Source organism: Fusarium redolens (genome assembly GCF_020744475.1).
Source record: "Fusarium redolens strain MPI-CAGE-AT-0023 chromosome Unknown BKA55scaffold_2, whole genome shotgun sequence".
Lineage (NCBI taxonomy): Eukaryota > Fungi > Ascomycota > Sordariomycetes > Hypocreales > Nectriaceae > Fusarium > Fusarium redolens.
In genome coordinates, this window is record NW_025763665.1 from 350,176 (window position 1) to 366,654 (window position 16,479).

The following is a 16,479-nucleotide window of genomic DNA, read 5'->3' on the forward strand; positions in this document are numbered from 1 at the left end:
ACTACCATTCATTCTTGAGCTTATCCGCAAAGAACTGCATCAAAGGCAACACCTCATCTCTGTTCATTGGCATGCTCACCTCACGTCTCTTCCACTGCACAACCTTGACATCATCAAACTCTCGCTTCACAGCATCAACAGCGTCTTCGTTGAGTTGGCATACCAACACGCTTGTGCTGCTCTTGCTGCGATTTGTGACTGTAGATACCATAGATTGCGGTAAAGGTCCACCGAGCGATATGGCGCCTTTGAACTTCTTGTTGCCTGGTGATGTGCTCTCACCCTCAGAAACATCAGTGACCCGAGGAGTTTTGTTAAGAGAGGCTGCAAGACCAAGAGCAAGTGAACCACCCTGTCCAAACCCAAAGAACATGATGTCTCTCATCTCCCACCCACACTTCTCAATAAGAACCTCCCCGATTAGCTTCTCCATAACCAATGTTCTGGCCTTCTCGAAACCAGAATCATCAGCAATATCTCCCGTGCTGGGATCCACAGTAAGATCATCACCCCAATGATACCCTGGTCTATCACCACCCAGAAGTGCAGCGGGTAGAACGGATGTGCCGCGTACAGAGATGGCGAGAACGCCGGGGAGGTTGAGGTTCTTGGCGAAAGAGGCGAAGGGAACGTCGTGGTCGCCTAGACCGTGGAAGAGAATGAGGAATGTGGTGGTTGATTCTGGTGGTGAGGGGAAGTGAAGAGTGTGAGGGAGGGTGCTTGATAGAGGGGAGAAGTCATCTTCTGTGGGGATTCGAGGAGGCATTTTTGTGGCGGTGTTTGTGAGTTGAAGTAAAGTGAAGTGAAGTGAAGTCAGTGGTTGAAGTGTCGCTTGTATGAAGGATGATGTACGCGGGCGGTTCGGACCCTAGATGAGAGTGTCAAAAATAATCAAACAAAATTCTCCTAAGCTTATGGTAAACTTGGCCAAGTTTATGCTGTACTTCCCTAAGCTTTTTTGTCGCTCAGTGTCGAGGTCTTGAGTTTCATGTTTCATCGCCGCCTGTAATATCTCTCCCCACAACCCCCACATTCGACGACATATGACAAACACAAATACGAGCAGACAAGCCTCGAGTTCCGAATGCAAAGCAATGTCATAACAGCGATTTCCGTTGTTGTATGGTACTGAACAGCAAGCGACTCCACATAGAACAATGCTAGAACACTACGAACTTGGCTCTACTGCGCTTCTCTGCCAATTTCGCGGGAGTCGAGTCCCCATCTGAGACTTCCATGCCCTGTAGTCAAATCGCATAGTCCTCCAAGCCCGTTGATCGCCAGCATCCATGAATGCCAATCCCGCAACTTTTCTCGGCTCTCCACCATCCGTGAACTGTATCAAACATGGCGCAATGATGTATGCGCTTGTGTGGTACCACCCGAGCTTGTATTCCTCTTCAGCAGACTGTGCTTGAAATGCCTGGCCCAGGACCTCCGCTCCGGGTTCACCTTCGATGAGTGACGTATAACGACCCCGTGGTGCAACTGAGTATCCAAAGACTTTGGCTTCTCGTAGTTTAGGGGAGTCCGAGGCTTCAAGGACCACTTGGAGTACGTCCGGGATCCCGAGATCGTCGTAGAAGAAGTAATAAACGGACTTGTAGTGATATGGGCACGGATCAGGAGGTTTCGAATTTAGATGAGCATACAAGACACAGTCTTCGGGAGCAGGTTCGTCTTTATCCAATGATTCTTTTGGTTCAGATCCGGTCGGTGTTGTTTTGGCTGGAGTTGGAGGAAGAGGAGGAAGAGGAGGCGGAGGAGGTGGCGGTCTGCGCCGTTTGGCTCCGGGCATGATGATCGATAAAAAGTGAATCTGAATGACGGTCGAGAATTAGAAATCTATAGAGACAACAAGACAAAGCGTGCTATCAGGTCTTTGCGGGAAGATGATGTTCAAGTGCTGGACTATGAAGTTGGCACTATTAGAAAGGTATTGTGCAGGCAGTGTCAAGCGCTGTTGACAGAAGCTCAGTGCTGAGAAGAACTACCGTCCACCAGCCTGCCTTGTCCATACCTACCTTACCTAGGTACCTTACAAGAGCACCTTGAGTGTTCCACAGGTAGGTAAGGTACAGTAGGTACTAATGGGTGAATTGGTTACAATACAAGATACCTACTTCCCTACCTATTCTACGTCACTTACCAAATCTAGATGTTATTCGCTCGAGTAACATAGATGTCGAGGAGCAAAAGCACAGAAGACTCTGAGTCAAGGGGTAAAAAGGGGTAAAAATAATGTAACGGAGATCATGTTCATTCATTATCTTGCTTGTAATATACGAGTTGTAAGATCTAACTCTTGCTTGCACGCTCATCGGAAAAGACAGTGACCTACCTTACCTTGTCTGTCTTATTTGTCTTATTTTTACGTGCTTCTCTTGCTTCTTCCTCTTCAATCCCTTTCTCTATAAACCCTTGCGCGAACTCATCCTAATTGCAGCGCTTGACCAACTTCTCCTCATCTAAGCTGCGGCGTCCGATCTTATCCGGAAGCTGCTTTTTCTTGGAAAAAATCCACTTGATATATCTATGCGTATTCACGTCGCATCGCTTAACCAGCTTATCTGCGGGCCTTGACCCGCGAGGGACCAGGTTTCATCTTGTTCCACTCGCCATCTGCTGTCCAGGTGCCGGCCTTGGTATAATCTCCACTCTCACTTCCATCCATGTATGCAAAACGGAAGTACTCTGGTAGATCCAAAGTGCTGTTTCTGCTCCAGACAAAGCTACGCTCCGCGTCAACATCGCCAAAGTATGTACGGAAACGCTCGACGTCGTTTACCAGGATACTAATCCCATCGTACAGCTGACGTGGCGGCTCGTTCCATGTGAAAGTGATGTTTGACAATGTGTCTGTGCCATTTGCAAGGTGGATGACAGGCTCGGTGATTGATGGTAATTTTGAGCCCTTTTGAGCATCACCTTGTAGAGCTTCAGAGGTTTGGAGCACAGGATCAAAGCCCCATCGAGCGATACCACTGATGAAGAGACCAATGAGAAGTCCCTGGTATAGAAGAGATGGTCTTGTCTGCATGCTCGTTCCAGGAAGAAGCAGGAGGGCAAGAATGTAGTGGTGAATCCGCAGGCTGAGGCTCGGAATGGTAAGGGAGATGAGGATGGCCACGATAAGGAGTGCGTAGAGCTTGAGATATTTGATCAGGCGCCCTTCTTGCCTAAAGAACCAAACCTGTGAAGAGACAATGACGACGAGCACGATTATGATAATAGCAAGAGCTGCCCTAGCGCCTGGTTGCTGATCCAGATCGTGCTTGTTAAGACGCTGAATGGGGATGAAGCTGAGGGTATAATTCTCCATTCCACCGACCCAGCATCCGCCGAGCCACAAGATTGTCTTTTCGATCTGGGCTGTGAGACCCTTGAGGGTGCGACGAACACCCATCTTGTCGTACATGACCCATGCGCAAAACATGGCGGGGAGGAACTTTCCGATCAAATTGGAGAACAAAGCCGCAACTGTTTTAGATGGAGGCGGGTCAAGTGCCATACCAACAGTCCAGAAGATGGCCGTGAAGATGGTGAAGAAGAAGAGGGGAGCGGAGTTGGTGAAGAGGGACAAAACTCCAGCAAAGACAGTTGAAACAGCCAACAATTCCCAGCGTGAATCGACCGCAGAACATTTGACATCCGGAACGAAGCGGAAGGACAATGGGAAATAAGAGTCAAATCCCACACTTGAAATGCCATGATGTTTGGACGCAGCATAATTCTCATCACGGCCCACCAACTCAACAACACCACACCCGCCGTCTTGGTTCGAAATGATACCGGCGTGAATAGCAGCAGCGCAGACGAACGAATCTCCGCGGTACACGGGCTCAGCAGACCCATTGGTACCCGGCCCTCCTATGACCATGGGCGCATAGATAACCTCTTGGTTTCCAACCGCTCTTGGGTTCAAAACATGGTAGCTTTCGCAATTGGCCCTGCACCTGAATGGGAAACCACTGCCATTGAAAGGGCGACAGTCGCTTCCATCCAAACCGCACAAGTTTCCAGCGCCCCAGTATGTAATACCGCATCCAATGGTTTGTGGTGTGCCCCAACCTTCGATCTCGCTGGCCATAGTGTCGCGGCGTTTAACAAGGGCGAAAGTGATGATCCAGATGGAGAGATAGCAGAAGACAAGCCAAAATCGGTATTTGAGCTTGGGAATGATGCGCTCGACAAGGACGAGGGGGTATTCCTGGATAGCTGGGAAGAGTGGTTTAATGCGATAAGGTTCAGGGTTTACAGGACCGTGAGACCATGTCGCAACCCATTTCGAAGCTCGTCGAATGGGATATGGGACCCAGTTCCATCGCTTCCTTGAAGTCTCATCTTGGATAAATCGTGGGGTCGAGGGACCGCTATCATCGACTTCGAGTGTCGTTCTGGTGTCGAGCGGCGCATCAGGATGAGCATTCTCGCGGTCGCTGTCGCTGCCGCTGACGGGCACGACGCCGACGTCTATAGAATCGGTGCGAGCCATTAGAGGTTGTGATTCTTCGTCGTCTTCATGGCTCACCATTGTCGGGAGCTCAAGAAGAATTATATAGAAGAAGATACGAGGAATGGATTGCGTATACGAAAGTTAATGGCCTTTGGGCTTGGCTCTCGGCGGATTTGCCTGCTCCGGAAGACCCGATGCCGAAGGATGCAGAGGAAATGTGGAGAATGGGGAGCGCTTATCGAGGTTTGTGTTTCGTGATGATCCTATTGTGTCGCACTTTGTTTTCGTTTCTGGCGTGAGTGCGGGGAGATACGAGACTGATGATAGGCGATGTTGAGTCGATGATGGTTTAACATTTGATATTGAAGTTTGAGGCGTGAAGTCTCTTTGTCCACTCAGTTACATCGTGTACCTCGATCGCTGAGACATGGATGTCAGACGTAACCCTGGGGTATCGCTGTATCTATCCGCGAAAGTTTATGATAGTGATTGGTTGAGCATCAGCCCTGCGGCCCGGATGTAGTTCCCGTGAGACGTGCGCTAAGAAGCAGGAACAGTTACAGCGTGCGCCACTTTTATTTATTCTCAGTAACTTATATCAACGCACGCGACCAGACTCTGCACATGAAGGCCGTATACAGGTTCTTCAGTGATTGTTTTACGGCCAAGGCCGCGTATGTTCCAGAGATTTAGAGTGGCATATCTCTATCTTGGAGTACCTGGGTGTCACATGCACAACAGTCCAGCTGTTGTTGCATCTATTGTTTGTTGAACACCACGACAGCCCAGCAACCAGGCTCTCGGTAGTTTTCAAGTTGTACTAACGAGAAACTTGCACAATTTCGTTTCACTTCGGTGTAACTTCCGTATCTCTACCCAGCCTCCTGAGGTCTTTGTTATCATTATGCTCAAAACAGCCATCGCAAGTAAAGAAATAACAGGTAAACAAACAGACAGCATGGCGTCGAGTCATACTTTTGTAGATCCTCGGGACTGCAGGGATTCTGATAGTCAAGGTGTCTCTCCTGTATTTTGTTGACTTTCTATAGGAGTCATGGTGGATACAACATCGATAGACTCAGTTGAACACACTCAAAACCATCAAATTAGAGCAAAATGCAAAGTAACTTGCAGCTAAGTTTAATATCGTTGGCTCTATACCCCAATACGCCTGTGCCCTAAATTGCCAGCCTATCTTTATAAAGCTTCGTCTTTTCTAGTGGCATTCATCGATATCCTCTTCTGCCAAACTTGTGAGTTTCCAACCTCATCATTTCAACCATTGCTCATCTGAAGTCATGATCACCACTCTCCAGCAACCATTCTACCGGAGTCACGCCGTCATACACACTGCGGCCTCGATATTCTCGGGGTTGTCTCGGGCCCGTATCCCAACCCCCCTCGCACGTCTTCCACAGCGCCAATGTCGACCATCCATCTCTCACCTGCAGCATCAAACCCGAGGACTACGGACGATTTACCGACCATATCCAGCCACGTCACTCTGCCGTGATCTGTCAACAGAGGAGAAACTTGACAAGCTCATGGCGTCTGCAGCAAGATTCGAACAGGAACTCAAACCGGTTGGGACTATCAAACAACGTCTCGCAACCATTGATCAGAGAACCTCCGATCTTGTCGGGCTTAAAGAGGAGCTTGCTAAATGTGCTGAGCGACAAGAAATCCAATCTATGGCAGATAGGCTCGCCGCAGAACGTAAGTATGAACGGAGCGAGGCTAATTTCGATCGATTCGGTAAGGAAACGCATCATTATGTATTAATCCAATACTAAGAATCTCCTAGCGAGTGGCGTGACTGTCACAGTGTCTATGCTATTAATCTTCTGTGTGGTTAAAACCGCATTAGCATTCGCTACCAAGATGGAGGAGAAGGAGTCCACCAAGCCAGAATCGAAGAGTCTAGAGGAGAAAGACACTCCCCATTCTGGTTCTACAAAGATCTATAGGAGGGAGGTCAACAAAGCCGAGCCGGAAACCCCTGAGCCAAAATGTATGTGTCATCGCCCACTTGAGCTCGATAATGCACAAGTGCTGTGATATCTGATATCATAATGGGGCGCGCGCTCGGATCAACCACATGGAGTTTCGCATATGGATCATGCCTTCTCATGAGATTTTAGGCCGGCACTGAAATTTCACAACTCTTCTTTTTCCTCTTGTATATATTATATACCCTCGACTCAACCTGTCAGTATCATAGTAGCTTGGCCTAATAGTTTATTTTGAACACGACATGCGTCAGAGCAATCTCATGACTTCTTGACCTTTTGGTAGTATTCCCCAAGTGAAGAAAGCCGCGAAAGAGTACCACCTATGGAATGAAATTCTCTTGCTCCTTATACGTAGCAGATTGTATCATAGGGTTAAAAGTATCTAGTCTCTTGATTTTGGTCATGGTTATTTCTCTTGGTGATCCTCAGGGAGCAAGAAAACTTCTGACCGGGAATTAAGGTGTTTTTTTTTTTAAAAAAAAAAAAAAAGACTAGCCTAAAGGTCTACTAATCTATAATAAATTTGCCTAAGTTTATATTAAATTTACCTAGGTCTTTTTGTCACTTAGGATAGAAATCAGAAGTTTTCTTGCCTCCACAGCCTCTTACATCGGGTTAACCTCGGAAGTAGAAGCACAGTGTAAGCAGTGCGCACTCACACTTCCTTCCCACATCTAGGTAATCCTTGCTGCAAATACTCACCAGCTGCTTGTACAGACATACAAGGCGAACACAAGCCAAGATGACCCAATCTACATCAAAAGAATCAACACTTACAATGTTTGAGCTACTAAAGCCCGCTGAAGCCGGTGTTGCTCGGCTTGGTCGTCTAGCATTCGCTGGTGGTCGAAGGACTATGCAGACACCAAACTACATCGCTGTTGCATCTCGTGGTGTTGTTCCTCACTTGACACCAGACAATGTCACCAAGCACACAACATTTGATGCCGCATATCTAGCAATCGAGGACTGTATGAAATTGAAATCTCTCTTTGAGTGCTAGTCTAACTTTGAGAACAGTTCTCGAGAAATCACAACCTCCTGTTCTTCAGCTGCCCCCTGGTACACCAAGAAATCTTCAAAGTTTTACGGCTTTCCCTTCAGATCGAGCACTTGTTCTCGGCCCAAGACGGTTCCCAGCTGTGACAACACCTGTTGGAAATGGTGCTCATCATGTCAGCATCTTTACGTCTACCGGTTTCCGCAATCTCACTATCCCTGAGTTCGCCAAGACTATTGAGCTCACTCAACCAGATATCGCCATTCCTCCAGCTGACCTCTTCCACTCCAGCTCAACGCCAACATCAAAACGTCAGATTCGCATGGTTGAGAGAACCGAAGAATGGGTAGACGAATTCTTCCACCTGTCAGACCCCAAGGGCTGTCTGAAAGAAATGGGTGTTTCCATCTTTGCTCCTGTATTGCCTGTCGAGTACCCTATACAGTGGGACTACCTACGGTATCTTGCAGAAGACGTTCGAGACTGCCTCTCTGGTCTTGCCGTTTATGATGTTAACCTTGTACCTGAGCTGGTGAACTATCCCTCTCTTGGATCTCTGCCGCGGTTGTCATTTGGACCATCTAAGAGCCCCCAGGATATTCTGCGACAGATCGCTCTCGGTATCGATATATGCACAGTACCTTTCGCCAACACCGCCTCCGATGCAGGCATCGCCCTATCATTCACCTTCCCACCCCCTGAGTCTGCCGACATGCAGCCACTGGGTATCGATATGTGGTCAGAGGAGCATACAACATCCCTGCAGCCTCTAGTGGACGGTTGCCAATGCTACACTTGCACCAAGCATCACCGGGCATTCATCAAGCACCTACTGAATGCAAAGGAGATGTTGGGCTGGAACCTACTCCAAATTCACAATCATGCCATTCTCAGTGCATTCTTCGAAGGCGTCCGAACAGCTCTAAACGAGAGCGCCGAGAAGTTTGACGAGCTTCACAAGAAGTTCTTGACTGTTTACGAGCCCGAGGTCCCTGCTGGAACTGGAGTAAGGCCCCGAGCCAGGGGTTACCACTTCAAGAGCATAGCTGGTCAGACTAAGATCAACGAGCCTAGCTGGCAAGCGTTTGATTCGGTCGATGCCAGTCCCCACCCCGAGGCCATTGCAGAACCACTGGCAGCTGTCGATGGAACACTGCCCGTCGATGAGGTTGCACCGAGTTTGGAGAAGTGACGGAACTAATGTAGAAAGCCGTTCATGTCATGTCAGGTACGGTCGCTGCGAAGCTGTTATTCCGACGATCTGGCTCGGCCCACCTTCGATGCATGTTGATCAAGGGACAGCTGTGCTAGGGGAGGCAAGAAAACTCAGGATCTCTATCCTATATGACAAAAAGACTGAGGTAACTTTAGCATAGATTTGATAGACCTTAGACTGGTTGTTTTTGGCATCTTGCCTGAGAATCAGAAGTTTTCTTACTCCCTGAGGCTGTGATCTGGATTTGGGAAGCAGACTGGTGTTTGATCACCATGATTCCACTTGACGCAGTTGCCGATCTTATTAGAGCCTTAGTTCGATTGCGGGACTTATAGAATAGAATAGAGCCTAACACATATTACGCCCGGCTTCTGGCACAGAAATAGACAGCAAAAAATAAAGCCAGTTCTTTCAGTTCATCCGACATTTCCGTGAGCCAACACCACAAAAGATAAGAAGAAGGTCTGTTCACATGCCGAGCAAGAGTCCGCTCAAGAGTCTATGAACATACGACTTGAAAGTTTATTGCCGAGCTTCGTAAAATTGCAGGTCCAACCACTCAATACCGAATTTGGAGCACGTTTCGGTGAGCCATATGAGGCAGCTCCGAACGGAATTACACAGCTGATCTTATCTTCACCAACAGTCTAGAATGTGCGTATTTACTCTCTACCTGCCTATAAGAAGTAAGGCGATTACGGAGTAATAAAAAGTCCTATGCAGATATTTTCATAAACTTCACTAACAGCATCCTAAGTTTACGATGAAATTAACTGAGTTTAGGCTGAAATATGACTGATTCACCACAGTGGGATCTTCACCTAAATATTCTGCATGTTTTCGCCAGACATACAGAATTAAACAAGAGAATCGTATAGAAAGGTCACCAGTAGTTGGAGTGTTACGCCACCTACGCCGAGAACCCACCGGAGACTTGGTACGACGTCAAGTAGCAATTCGGCCGACAAGGCCCGATCGAGTTATGCTAAGAAACAAGCTTGTCTGCAAAGTGGAATAAGAAGGATGAAGCTTAAGCTTGATTCAAGCTAGCCAAGGCTTGCTCTCATGGATCTGGGGATCTGTGGAACTGCGGGAGCAGGGGTACAAGAGCCAATTGAACCTCACAATTCGCCCACGAGCGGCATCTGAGCTTCTGGAGAGAGCCACAGCCGAGAATCCTTGTCCTGTTTCTGCTCCGATCTCAGCTGCAACTGGTGCTCTCGGGTGAACTTGAACTGGGATATCATGAGCCGGGACGTGGCGTTCATGTTCGGTCAACGACTTGGGACAGGAGAGGAATAGAAAAAGGTTCGCCAAGGATCGGGGATGGGGATCGGAGATACAACATGTCAACGCTCATCATGGCACCTGGGTTACATGAGGGATCATGATTTGACCTGTTTTGACTAGCACCAACGGCGTGCATCGCCCTCCCCGCTGCCAATCCAATGATTTGAATCCATGATAGGCACTCCGTCATAGAGAACTGACAAGCATAAGTACTGGTTGCAGGGTCCTTTTGCAAGGTACGGACCTGGCACAACTTACACACGTGCTATAGTCCTCCATCATGAGGCGCCAATCGCTTCCGTGATGCAACACAACAGATGCACTTTTTTTTCATCCCAACACACTGGGTCTGCCCGTACTCTCTCTCGTCGATCTAAACCTGTCTCGGGTGTTTGTCCTGGCCGTCTCCTAAGCTTAATTGGCCAGATGCAATGCGACGTTAGGCCAAGATCAGTTCATCATAAGTCTCCTCAGCTTGTCCCACAGAGGAAGGCCAATTGTCTATCCACGACATGGGATAGCTTCTCGGGGATGAATTTGTCTTCCGAGAGGCAGCTATCCACGTGGGATCGGCGCAGACGGTTATAAAGCATCATGCCCTCTCTGAAAGTTTAACTTATCGAGCTCCCCTCTCAAGCTGCCTCAGCTCGCGCCAATCACCAGCTTCCGCTTCTCAATTCTTGGAAATTGGGTCCAGATTCATCAGAATGGTCAAAATCAATGCCATTGCCGCTCTTGCGGCTTCGGTTGCTGCTGTGTCTGCTCAGACTTACCAGCGTCTCGGCACATGTCCCACTCTCGGCTGTGTTCTTCCTCCCGACCAGAGTGATTTCCTGCCCGGTCAGCTCTTCGATCTGCGTGTCGAAGTCCACGCTCCCGTCAACGGCTCCGAGGCTGCTCACAACGGAAAGCCTGATGAGAAATTCACTGTGACCATCGCCAAGAAGGGCGACAAGGCCAAGGACTTTGCAAAGACCTTTGGCGTCAGCGAGCCCAAGCTCGAGACATGGAAGTTCAAGTGGTACGAGGATCTGTTTGCCGAAGACGAGGACAAGCCCAGCATTGTCAACGTTGCTTCCAAGGTCTACCGCAAGATTGCCCTCTACGAGCCCGGCACATACACCGTCACCCTGAACTACTACAACGGCGAGAAGACCACTGCTGAGTGGACTGTTCGCGAGCTTCACCCCAAGCGAAAGGCCAAGAACGTCATCTTCTTCATTGGTGATGGCATGACCACCAACATGGTGAGTTGAATCACAATGTGAGAGGCTTGTGGAAGCTAACTGGTTTCATAGATCACTGCCGCCCGTCTCTTGGGACACAAGAGCATCAACGGAAAGTACCAGACTCTGATGAAGCTGGACGAGTTCCCCGTTCTCGGTCACCAGATGACCCATTCGATCGACAGCTACATCACCGACTCTGCCAACTCTGCCTCTGCTCTTTACACTGGCCATAAGAGCACTGTCAACGCTATGGGGTAAGAAATTCATCTCTGGATTTGAGAATAAAAGCTAACAAGTCAGTGTTTATGCTGATTCATCTCCCAACCCCTTCGATGACCCCAAGGTCGAGACCATTGTTGAGGTCTTCAAGCGTGTCTGGGTAAGTTTAACCCCAATTGAGTTCACTCTCAAATTCTAATGGTAGCAGGGCGGTGCTTGGGGTGCTGTTTCTACCGCTTTCCTTGCCGATGCTACCCCCATTGCTCTCAGCGGTCACACCCGTCTCCGAGGCCAGTATGGTCCTTTGATCGACCAGGCTCTCAACGGCATGACCAACTACAGCTGGACCCAGCATGGAGGCCCTGATGTTTTCTTCGGTGGTGGTGCTGAGAACTTCTTCGCCGGAAAGGGCTCTTACCAGGGCAAGGACTACTACAAGGAATTCCAGAAGAAGGGTTACACTGTCTCTCTCAACAAGACCTCTCTCCTCAAGGCTGACAAGAGCAAGCGTGCTCTCGGTGTTTTCTGCCAGAGCAACCTCCCCGTCTGGCTCGACCGCAATGTCTACAAGGACAACCTCAAGGGCCGCGAGAACAACCCTACCGGCGGTAAGGGTGATGCTTCTGATCTCCCTGGTCTCAAGGACATGACCCTCAAGGCCATTGACATTCTTGCTACCCGTGGCAAGGACAAGGGTTTCTTCCTCATGTCCGAGGCTGCCTCTATCGATAAGCAGATGCACGCTCTTGACTACGACCGTGCTCTCGGTGATCTTCTTGAGCTTGACGACACTGTCCGTGCTACTGTTGAGAAGCTCAAGAAGCTCAAGATCCTTGACGAGACCCTCATCATTGTCTCTGCTGATCACGGCCACGGCTTCGAGTAAGTTTACCTCGTCAATAGCCTTTACATCAGATAACTAACAGTCGCAGCGTTTACGGTTCTGCCGACACTGAGTACCTCGCCCAGCAGGAGGATGACCGTGACAAGCGCCGTGCTATCGGCACCTACGCTCAGTCTGGTGAGTCTCAGTACACCAAGAAGGCCAAGGGCATCAACTACGGCACTGGCGCCAACTTCCCTACCAACTGGGAGCCTCGATACGCCATCGCCGCTGGTGTCGCTGCCGTCCCCGACCATCGTGAGGACTACAAGGTCAAGAAGGCCGGTCCCCGCGAGGCTGCCGTCGAGCTCAAGGACGACGACTACTACGCCAACCCCGAGGACTCTCCCAAGGGTTTCCTCATCAACGGTACTATTAGCACCGATAATGCCCAGGGTGTTCACTCTCTCACTGATGTCCCTGTCTATGCTCTTGGTCCTTGCCAGGAGACTTTCAGTGGTACTTTCAACAACGTTGACATCTTCTACAAGATTGCCAACTGCCTTGGTCTTGCTCAGGGCAAGAAGCAGGGTTATTAGAAAATTATTAATCGGCGGTGGTGGTGGGCTTACGACGAGATGAATGAGTGATGTGTAAGTTGGTAGATGATAAGAGATGCAAGTGCTGCGAGGTGTAATAAGAGGAACTTTTGACCAATGAGCAATACAAATTTGAATATTTACAGATTTTTATTCATTCGCATTTTGTATGCGAGCGTATCTGGTTGTCAATTGTTACAGATTTCTTGTGATCTTCCTCGGCCCATCGCATTTTGATCCCTTGGGTTTCATTGTTGATAGCAAATTCCGCGGCAATTCCAGACGTTCTATAAGTCGTCACTCATAAATCATAAATTCATAACCCTTTCCTTCCATAACATTTCCCATATGATACACGTGCGATGTGACCTGGCGTTCGTCAAATTTCGAATGCATCCTAGTCAGTAAAAAATCTGCTTGCCGATGTCATGGGGGGATAACTAGTCCGTAGTCTGAAGGCCAAGCTGATCAATCAGCGACATGACGCCGTTCATATCGGTAGTCTCTGGATCATCATGATCCTTGGGTCGAAGACATTCGCCATTCAGCCAGATAGAGAGACCATCATGGTCGTGAGCACGCTTTCGAAGTTTCTGAATCTCAGGGCAGCACACTCCGCCGGCGACAATGAGTTGGATGTGCGTGGTATGATAGCACATGGCGTTGAGTCGCTCAACGTGATTGGAGAAGAGACCTGGCCCTCCAGCTGTCATGATACCCGTGAAGCCGAGAGTGGTGAGCTCTGCAATGACATCTCCTGGGTTTCCACGTTCAGTAAAGTGGTCGAAAGCACGGTTGAAGATACAACCAAATGGCTTGGCCATGTCGATGAGATAGCGACAGTATGCTCGATCAACCACAATTTTGTCGCGAGAGTTCTGAGTCGTTTCCTCATGGCTACGCCTAACACATCCAAAAACGAAGGAGTCTCCGCGGATAGGATTCATGACGCCTGCTTCTTTGAGCTGGCGAATAGACTCACTCATCTGGACGAATTCATTGTTAGAGTAGATGTAGTCGTGAGACTCGCCAGGAGCAGAAGGGCTAGGAGCTCCACGAGGTCGAATGGCGCAGCTGATTGGGATGTGGATCTTGTTTTTGAGATGGCAAAGCTCTTGGACGGTGGGAGTGAGTCCGCCTACGGCAGAGGAGCCTTTTCGGCAGAGGAGAAGACGTTTTGCGCCAAAGTTGGCAGCTCTAAGAGCGTTGTGGGGGCCATAGACTGTGACCTCCAGAGGGATCTGTCGTGGGTGTTTAGCTGGTAAAGGAGGCATCTTGAATTAGTCGAGATGGTTGGTTGATGTTAATTTGAGGACACTATCAGATGGATGAGAAGAGAGAGGTTGTGATGCTGTGAAGATGAAGTCTGAAGACGATATCGGTGAAGAAGAGAAGGAGTCATATTGATCAGCTGAGAGTATTCGCTTATCAGGTGACGATGATGCCATTGTAAACTCCCTCTTTCAGCAGCGAAGCACAGCTCATACCGGAGTTGATGGTGACTGCCATGTTGTATAATCGAACGAGGTGTTGAAAGGAAACCATCTTTGCTTAGCACCCAGCGAAGGCGCGTACGGGCAAATCAATTTATTGCTTAATTCTCGGTAGATTATTTATGACTTTCCAAGATATCGTCTTCTATCAGAAGGCGCCCGTGATTAACTCGTTGGTGTTGAGGTTGCCTTGCCAAAGCCCGAGTGCTCAGACCTCGCCTCATCCCGCCACGATACGTAAATGGAAATCAATTAAACGCCCCTCAGCCAAGGATACCCCGCTAAGATTGCACCGCAGTGGAGCCCCTCACCCCTGTAAGAAACACAGAGCTTCTATTTACAGTGGAGCAGAGTGACTGCTGGACCACTAAAGCCACGCGTTTCTGCAATGTTTTTAGGGGACCTGCAGAGGCAAAAAAAAATTACCGTGAAAAAAACAGGGGTCTTCCGGCGGGAGAGCCAATGACATCAGCGGGAACCCCACCTCAAGAAAAAAATGTTGATTTTCACCGCTGAGGAGCTTTCATAGCTTGAGATGAGATTTTTTTTAATGGGTGCGGGCAGAGCTCTTAGTAAATAAATAAAGCACCTCTACACCGATCTTCCTCTTCCCTCTCTCCTCTTTCACATCTTTCTCTTTTTGGTGCTTTTATACTCTACAAGATACCCCTCACTTTCTCTATATATATCGAGTGATTTGAATGCATCCTGATTCTTTCAAGTTAAAGTTCAAAATGTCTGCCGGAGATATGCACGACGAGCAGGTCAAGGAGGCCCTCATCACCTATGAGAAGCTCCAGGCCATCGAGGATGACTTTGAGGATGTTGAGCTCGAGATCCGTCAGTCTATTTTTATCTTTGTCTCATAGAAACTCTACTAACAGTAACAGTCCGTCAGCAGGATAAGCTCACCAAGGACCTCTACGTCAAGCGTCAAGAGGTCATCGCCAACATCCCCCAGTTCTGGCCCCTCGTTTTCGAGCAGTCCCCTCCCGAGGTCGATGAGTACATCCAGCCCAGCGACTCTGAGCTCCTTCTCAACGCCCTGACCGGCCTCTCCGTTGAGCGCTTCGAGCTCCCCAATGGTGACCCTCGCTCCATCTCCCTCAAGTGGGAGTTCAAGGAGAACGACTGGTTCGAGGACAAGGTTCTCGAGAAGAAGTTCTACTGGCGCTTCCACAAGGATGGCTGGGCCGGTCTCGTCTCCGAGCCCGTCGACATCAAGTGGAAGGAGGGCAAGGATCTGACCAATGGTATGCTCAGCCTCGCCAAGAAGGTCTACGATGAGGAGAAGGCTGGCAAGAAGCTCGGTGAGACCGAGGCCTCCAAGAAGCTCCACAAGCTCATGGAGGAGACTGGCATGGGAGGTGTCAGCTTCTTCTGCTGGTTCGGCTTCCGTGGCCGCAAGGTCAGCCCCGAGGAGTCTGAGGAGGGCCGCAAGCTCGAGGAGGAGAAGCGCAAGGCTCGAAAGGAGGGCAAGTACGAGGAGGACGATGATGACATGGATGAGGACGACGATGATGATGAGTACGAGTATGAGATCTTCCCCACTGCCGACGATCTCGCCGTCTTCATCGCCGAGGATCTGTGGCCCGGCGCCATCAAGTACTTCAGTATGTACCTTTCACAGCGTGAAGCAGAGACAGTTCAGGTTTAACAAGCAATACTAGCCAACGCCCAAGATGCCGATGATATCCCCAGCGACCTCGAATTCGAGGAGATGGACGAAGATGACTCTGATGACGATGAGGCCCCTGCCCTGAAGAAGCGTAAGGCCTAAACCGTCCAATGATTTTTTATTTTTGTTTTCATGATGATCTAATTTTTCTCTTGGTAAAGAATAGACTAAGGCACGCGGAAGAAATGATGGCTACGAAAAAACGGTTATGGGATTAGGAAAATGGAATGGATTTACCGATTGGGTTTTCGGTAGATAATGAAATAAAAGGATCGAATTCATCAACAATTTCTGAAGTCTTTATGTGATAGGTGTGGAGCTATGACAAAATGAAGTGATATCGCACGCTGCTCTACATCTTTGCCATGGTATAACTTGAGACTCGCAAGGGACGGCTTGATCCAGAGACATCAGTTCTTCACACTTTGTAAAGCACAATCCTGGGTAAACTCCGTTATGCCAAT

At 49.0% G+C, this 16,479-nt stretch overlaps 8 protein-coding genes across 8 annotated transcripts; 4 read left to right on the plus strand and 4 right to left on the minus strand.

The window, feature by feature from the left end:
• Nucleotide 1: 1 nt before the first annotated feature.
• On the minus strand, nt 2-766 carry BKA55DRAFT_499096 (uncharacterized protein; the record flags this gene model as incomplete). The annotated part of the gene is made up of 1 exon (XM_046186623.1): nt 2-766. The coding sequence occupies one exon, from the start codon at nt 764-766 to the stop codon at nt 2-4; it is 765 nt and encodes a 254-aa protein (XP_046054610.1).
• Nucleotides 767-1,168: 402 nt separating this feature from the next.
• BKA55DRAFT_684072 (uncharacterized protein) lies at nt 1,169-1,798 on the minus strand (the record flags this gene model as incomplete). The annotated part of the gene is made up of 1 exon (XM_046198586.1): nt 1,169-1,798. The coding sequence occupies one exon, from the start codon at nt 1,796-1,798 to the stop codon at nt 1,169-1,171; it is 630 nt and encodes a 209-aa protein (XP_046054611.1).
• Nucleotides 1,799-2,242: 444 nt separating this feature from the next.
• Nucleotides 2,243-4,905, minus strand: BKA55DRAFT_553282 (uncharacterized protein). The gene has a single exon (XM_046191519.1). It carries the CDS (start codon nt 4,532-4,534, stop codon nt 2,567-2,569), a length of 1,968 nt encoding a protein of 655 aa, XP_046054612.1. The 5' UTR covers nt 4,535-4,905; the 3' UTR covers nt 2,243-2,566.
• An 849-nt stretch (nt 4,906-5,754) lies between these two features.
• BKA55DRAFT_533599 (uncharacterized protein) lies at nt 5,755-6,765 on the plus strand (the record flags this gene model as incomplete). The annotated part of the gene is made up of 3 exons (XM_046189498.1): nt 5,755-6,172; nt 6,261-6,467; nt 6,752-6,765. 3 exons carry the CDS (start codon nt 5,755-5,757, stop codon nt 6,763-6,765), a joined length of 639 nt encoding a protein of 212 aa, XP_046054613.1.
• A 445-nt stretch (nt 6,766-7,210) lies between these two features.
• BKA55DRAFT_684075 (tRNA-guanine(15) transglycosylase-like protein) lies at nt 7,211-8,660 on the plus strand (the record flags this gene model as incomplete). The annotated part of the gene is made up of 2 exons (XM_046198587.1): nt 7,211-7,439; nt 7,489-8,660. 2 exons carry the CDS (start codon nt 7,211-7,213, stop codon nt 8,658-8,660), a joined length of 1,401 nt encoding a protein of 466 aa, XP_046054614.1.
• A 1,552-nt stretch (nt 8,661-10,212) lies between these two features.
• On the plus strand, nt 10,213-12,972 carry BKA55DRAFT_733080 (alkaline-phosphatase-like protein). Its single transcript, XM_046201228.1, has 5 exons — nt 10,213-11,221; nt 11,273-11,457; nt 11,504-11,582; nt 11,631-12,304; nt 12,355-12,972. Exons 1-5 carry the CDS (start codon nt 10,682-10,684, stop codon nt 12,842-12,844), a joined length of 1,968 nt encoding a protein of 655 aa, XP_046054615.1. The 5' UTR covers nt 10,213-10,681; the 3' UTR covers nt 12,845-12,972.
• A 10-nt stretch (nt 12,973-12,982) lies between these two features.
• Nucleotides 12,983-14,580, minus strand: BKA55DRAFT_553288 (copper homeostasis CutC domain-containing protein). The gene has a single exon (XM_046191520.1). The coding sequence runs from the start codon at nt 14,116-14,118 to the stop codon at nt 13,285-13,287; it is 834 nt and encodes a 277-aa protein (XP_046054616.1). The 5' UTR covers nt 14,119-14,580; the 3' UTR covers nt 12,983-13,284.
• Nucleotides 14,581-15,071: 491 nt separating this feature from the next.
• On the plus strand, nt 15,072-16,117 carry BKA55DRAFT_684078 (nucleosome assembly protein; the record flags this gene model as incomplete). Its single annotated transcript, XM_046198588.1, has 3 exons — nt 15,072-15,177; nt 15,228-15,950; nt 16,008-16,117. 3 exons carry the CDS (start codon nt 15,072-15,074, stop codon nt 16,115-16,117), a joined length of 939 nt encoding a protein of 312 aa, XP_046054617.1.
• Between the last annotated feature and the right edge of the window lie 362 nt (nt 16,118-16,479).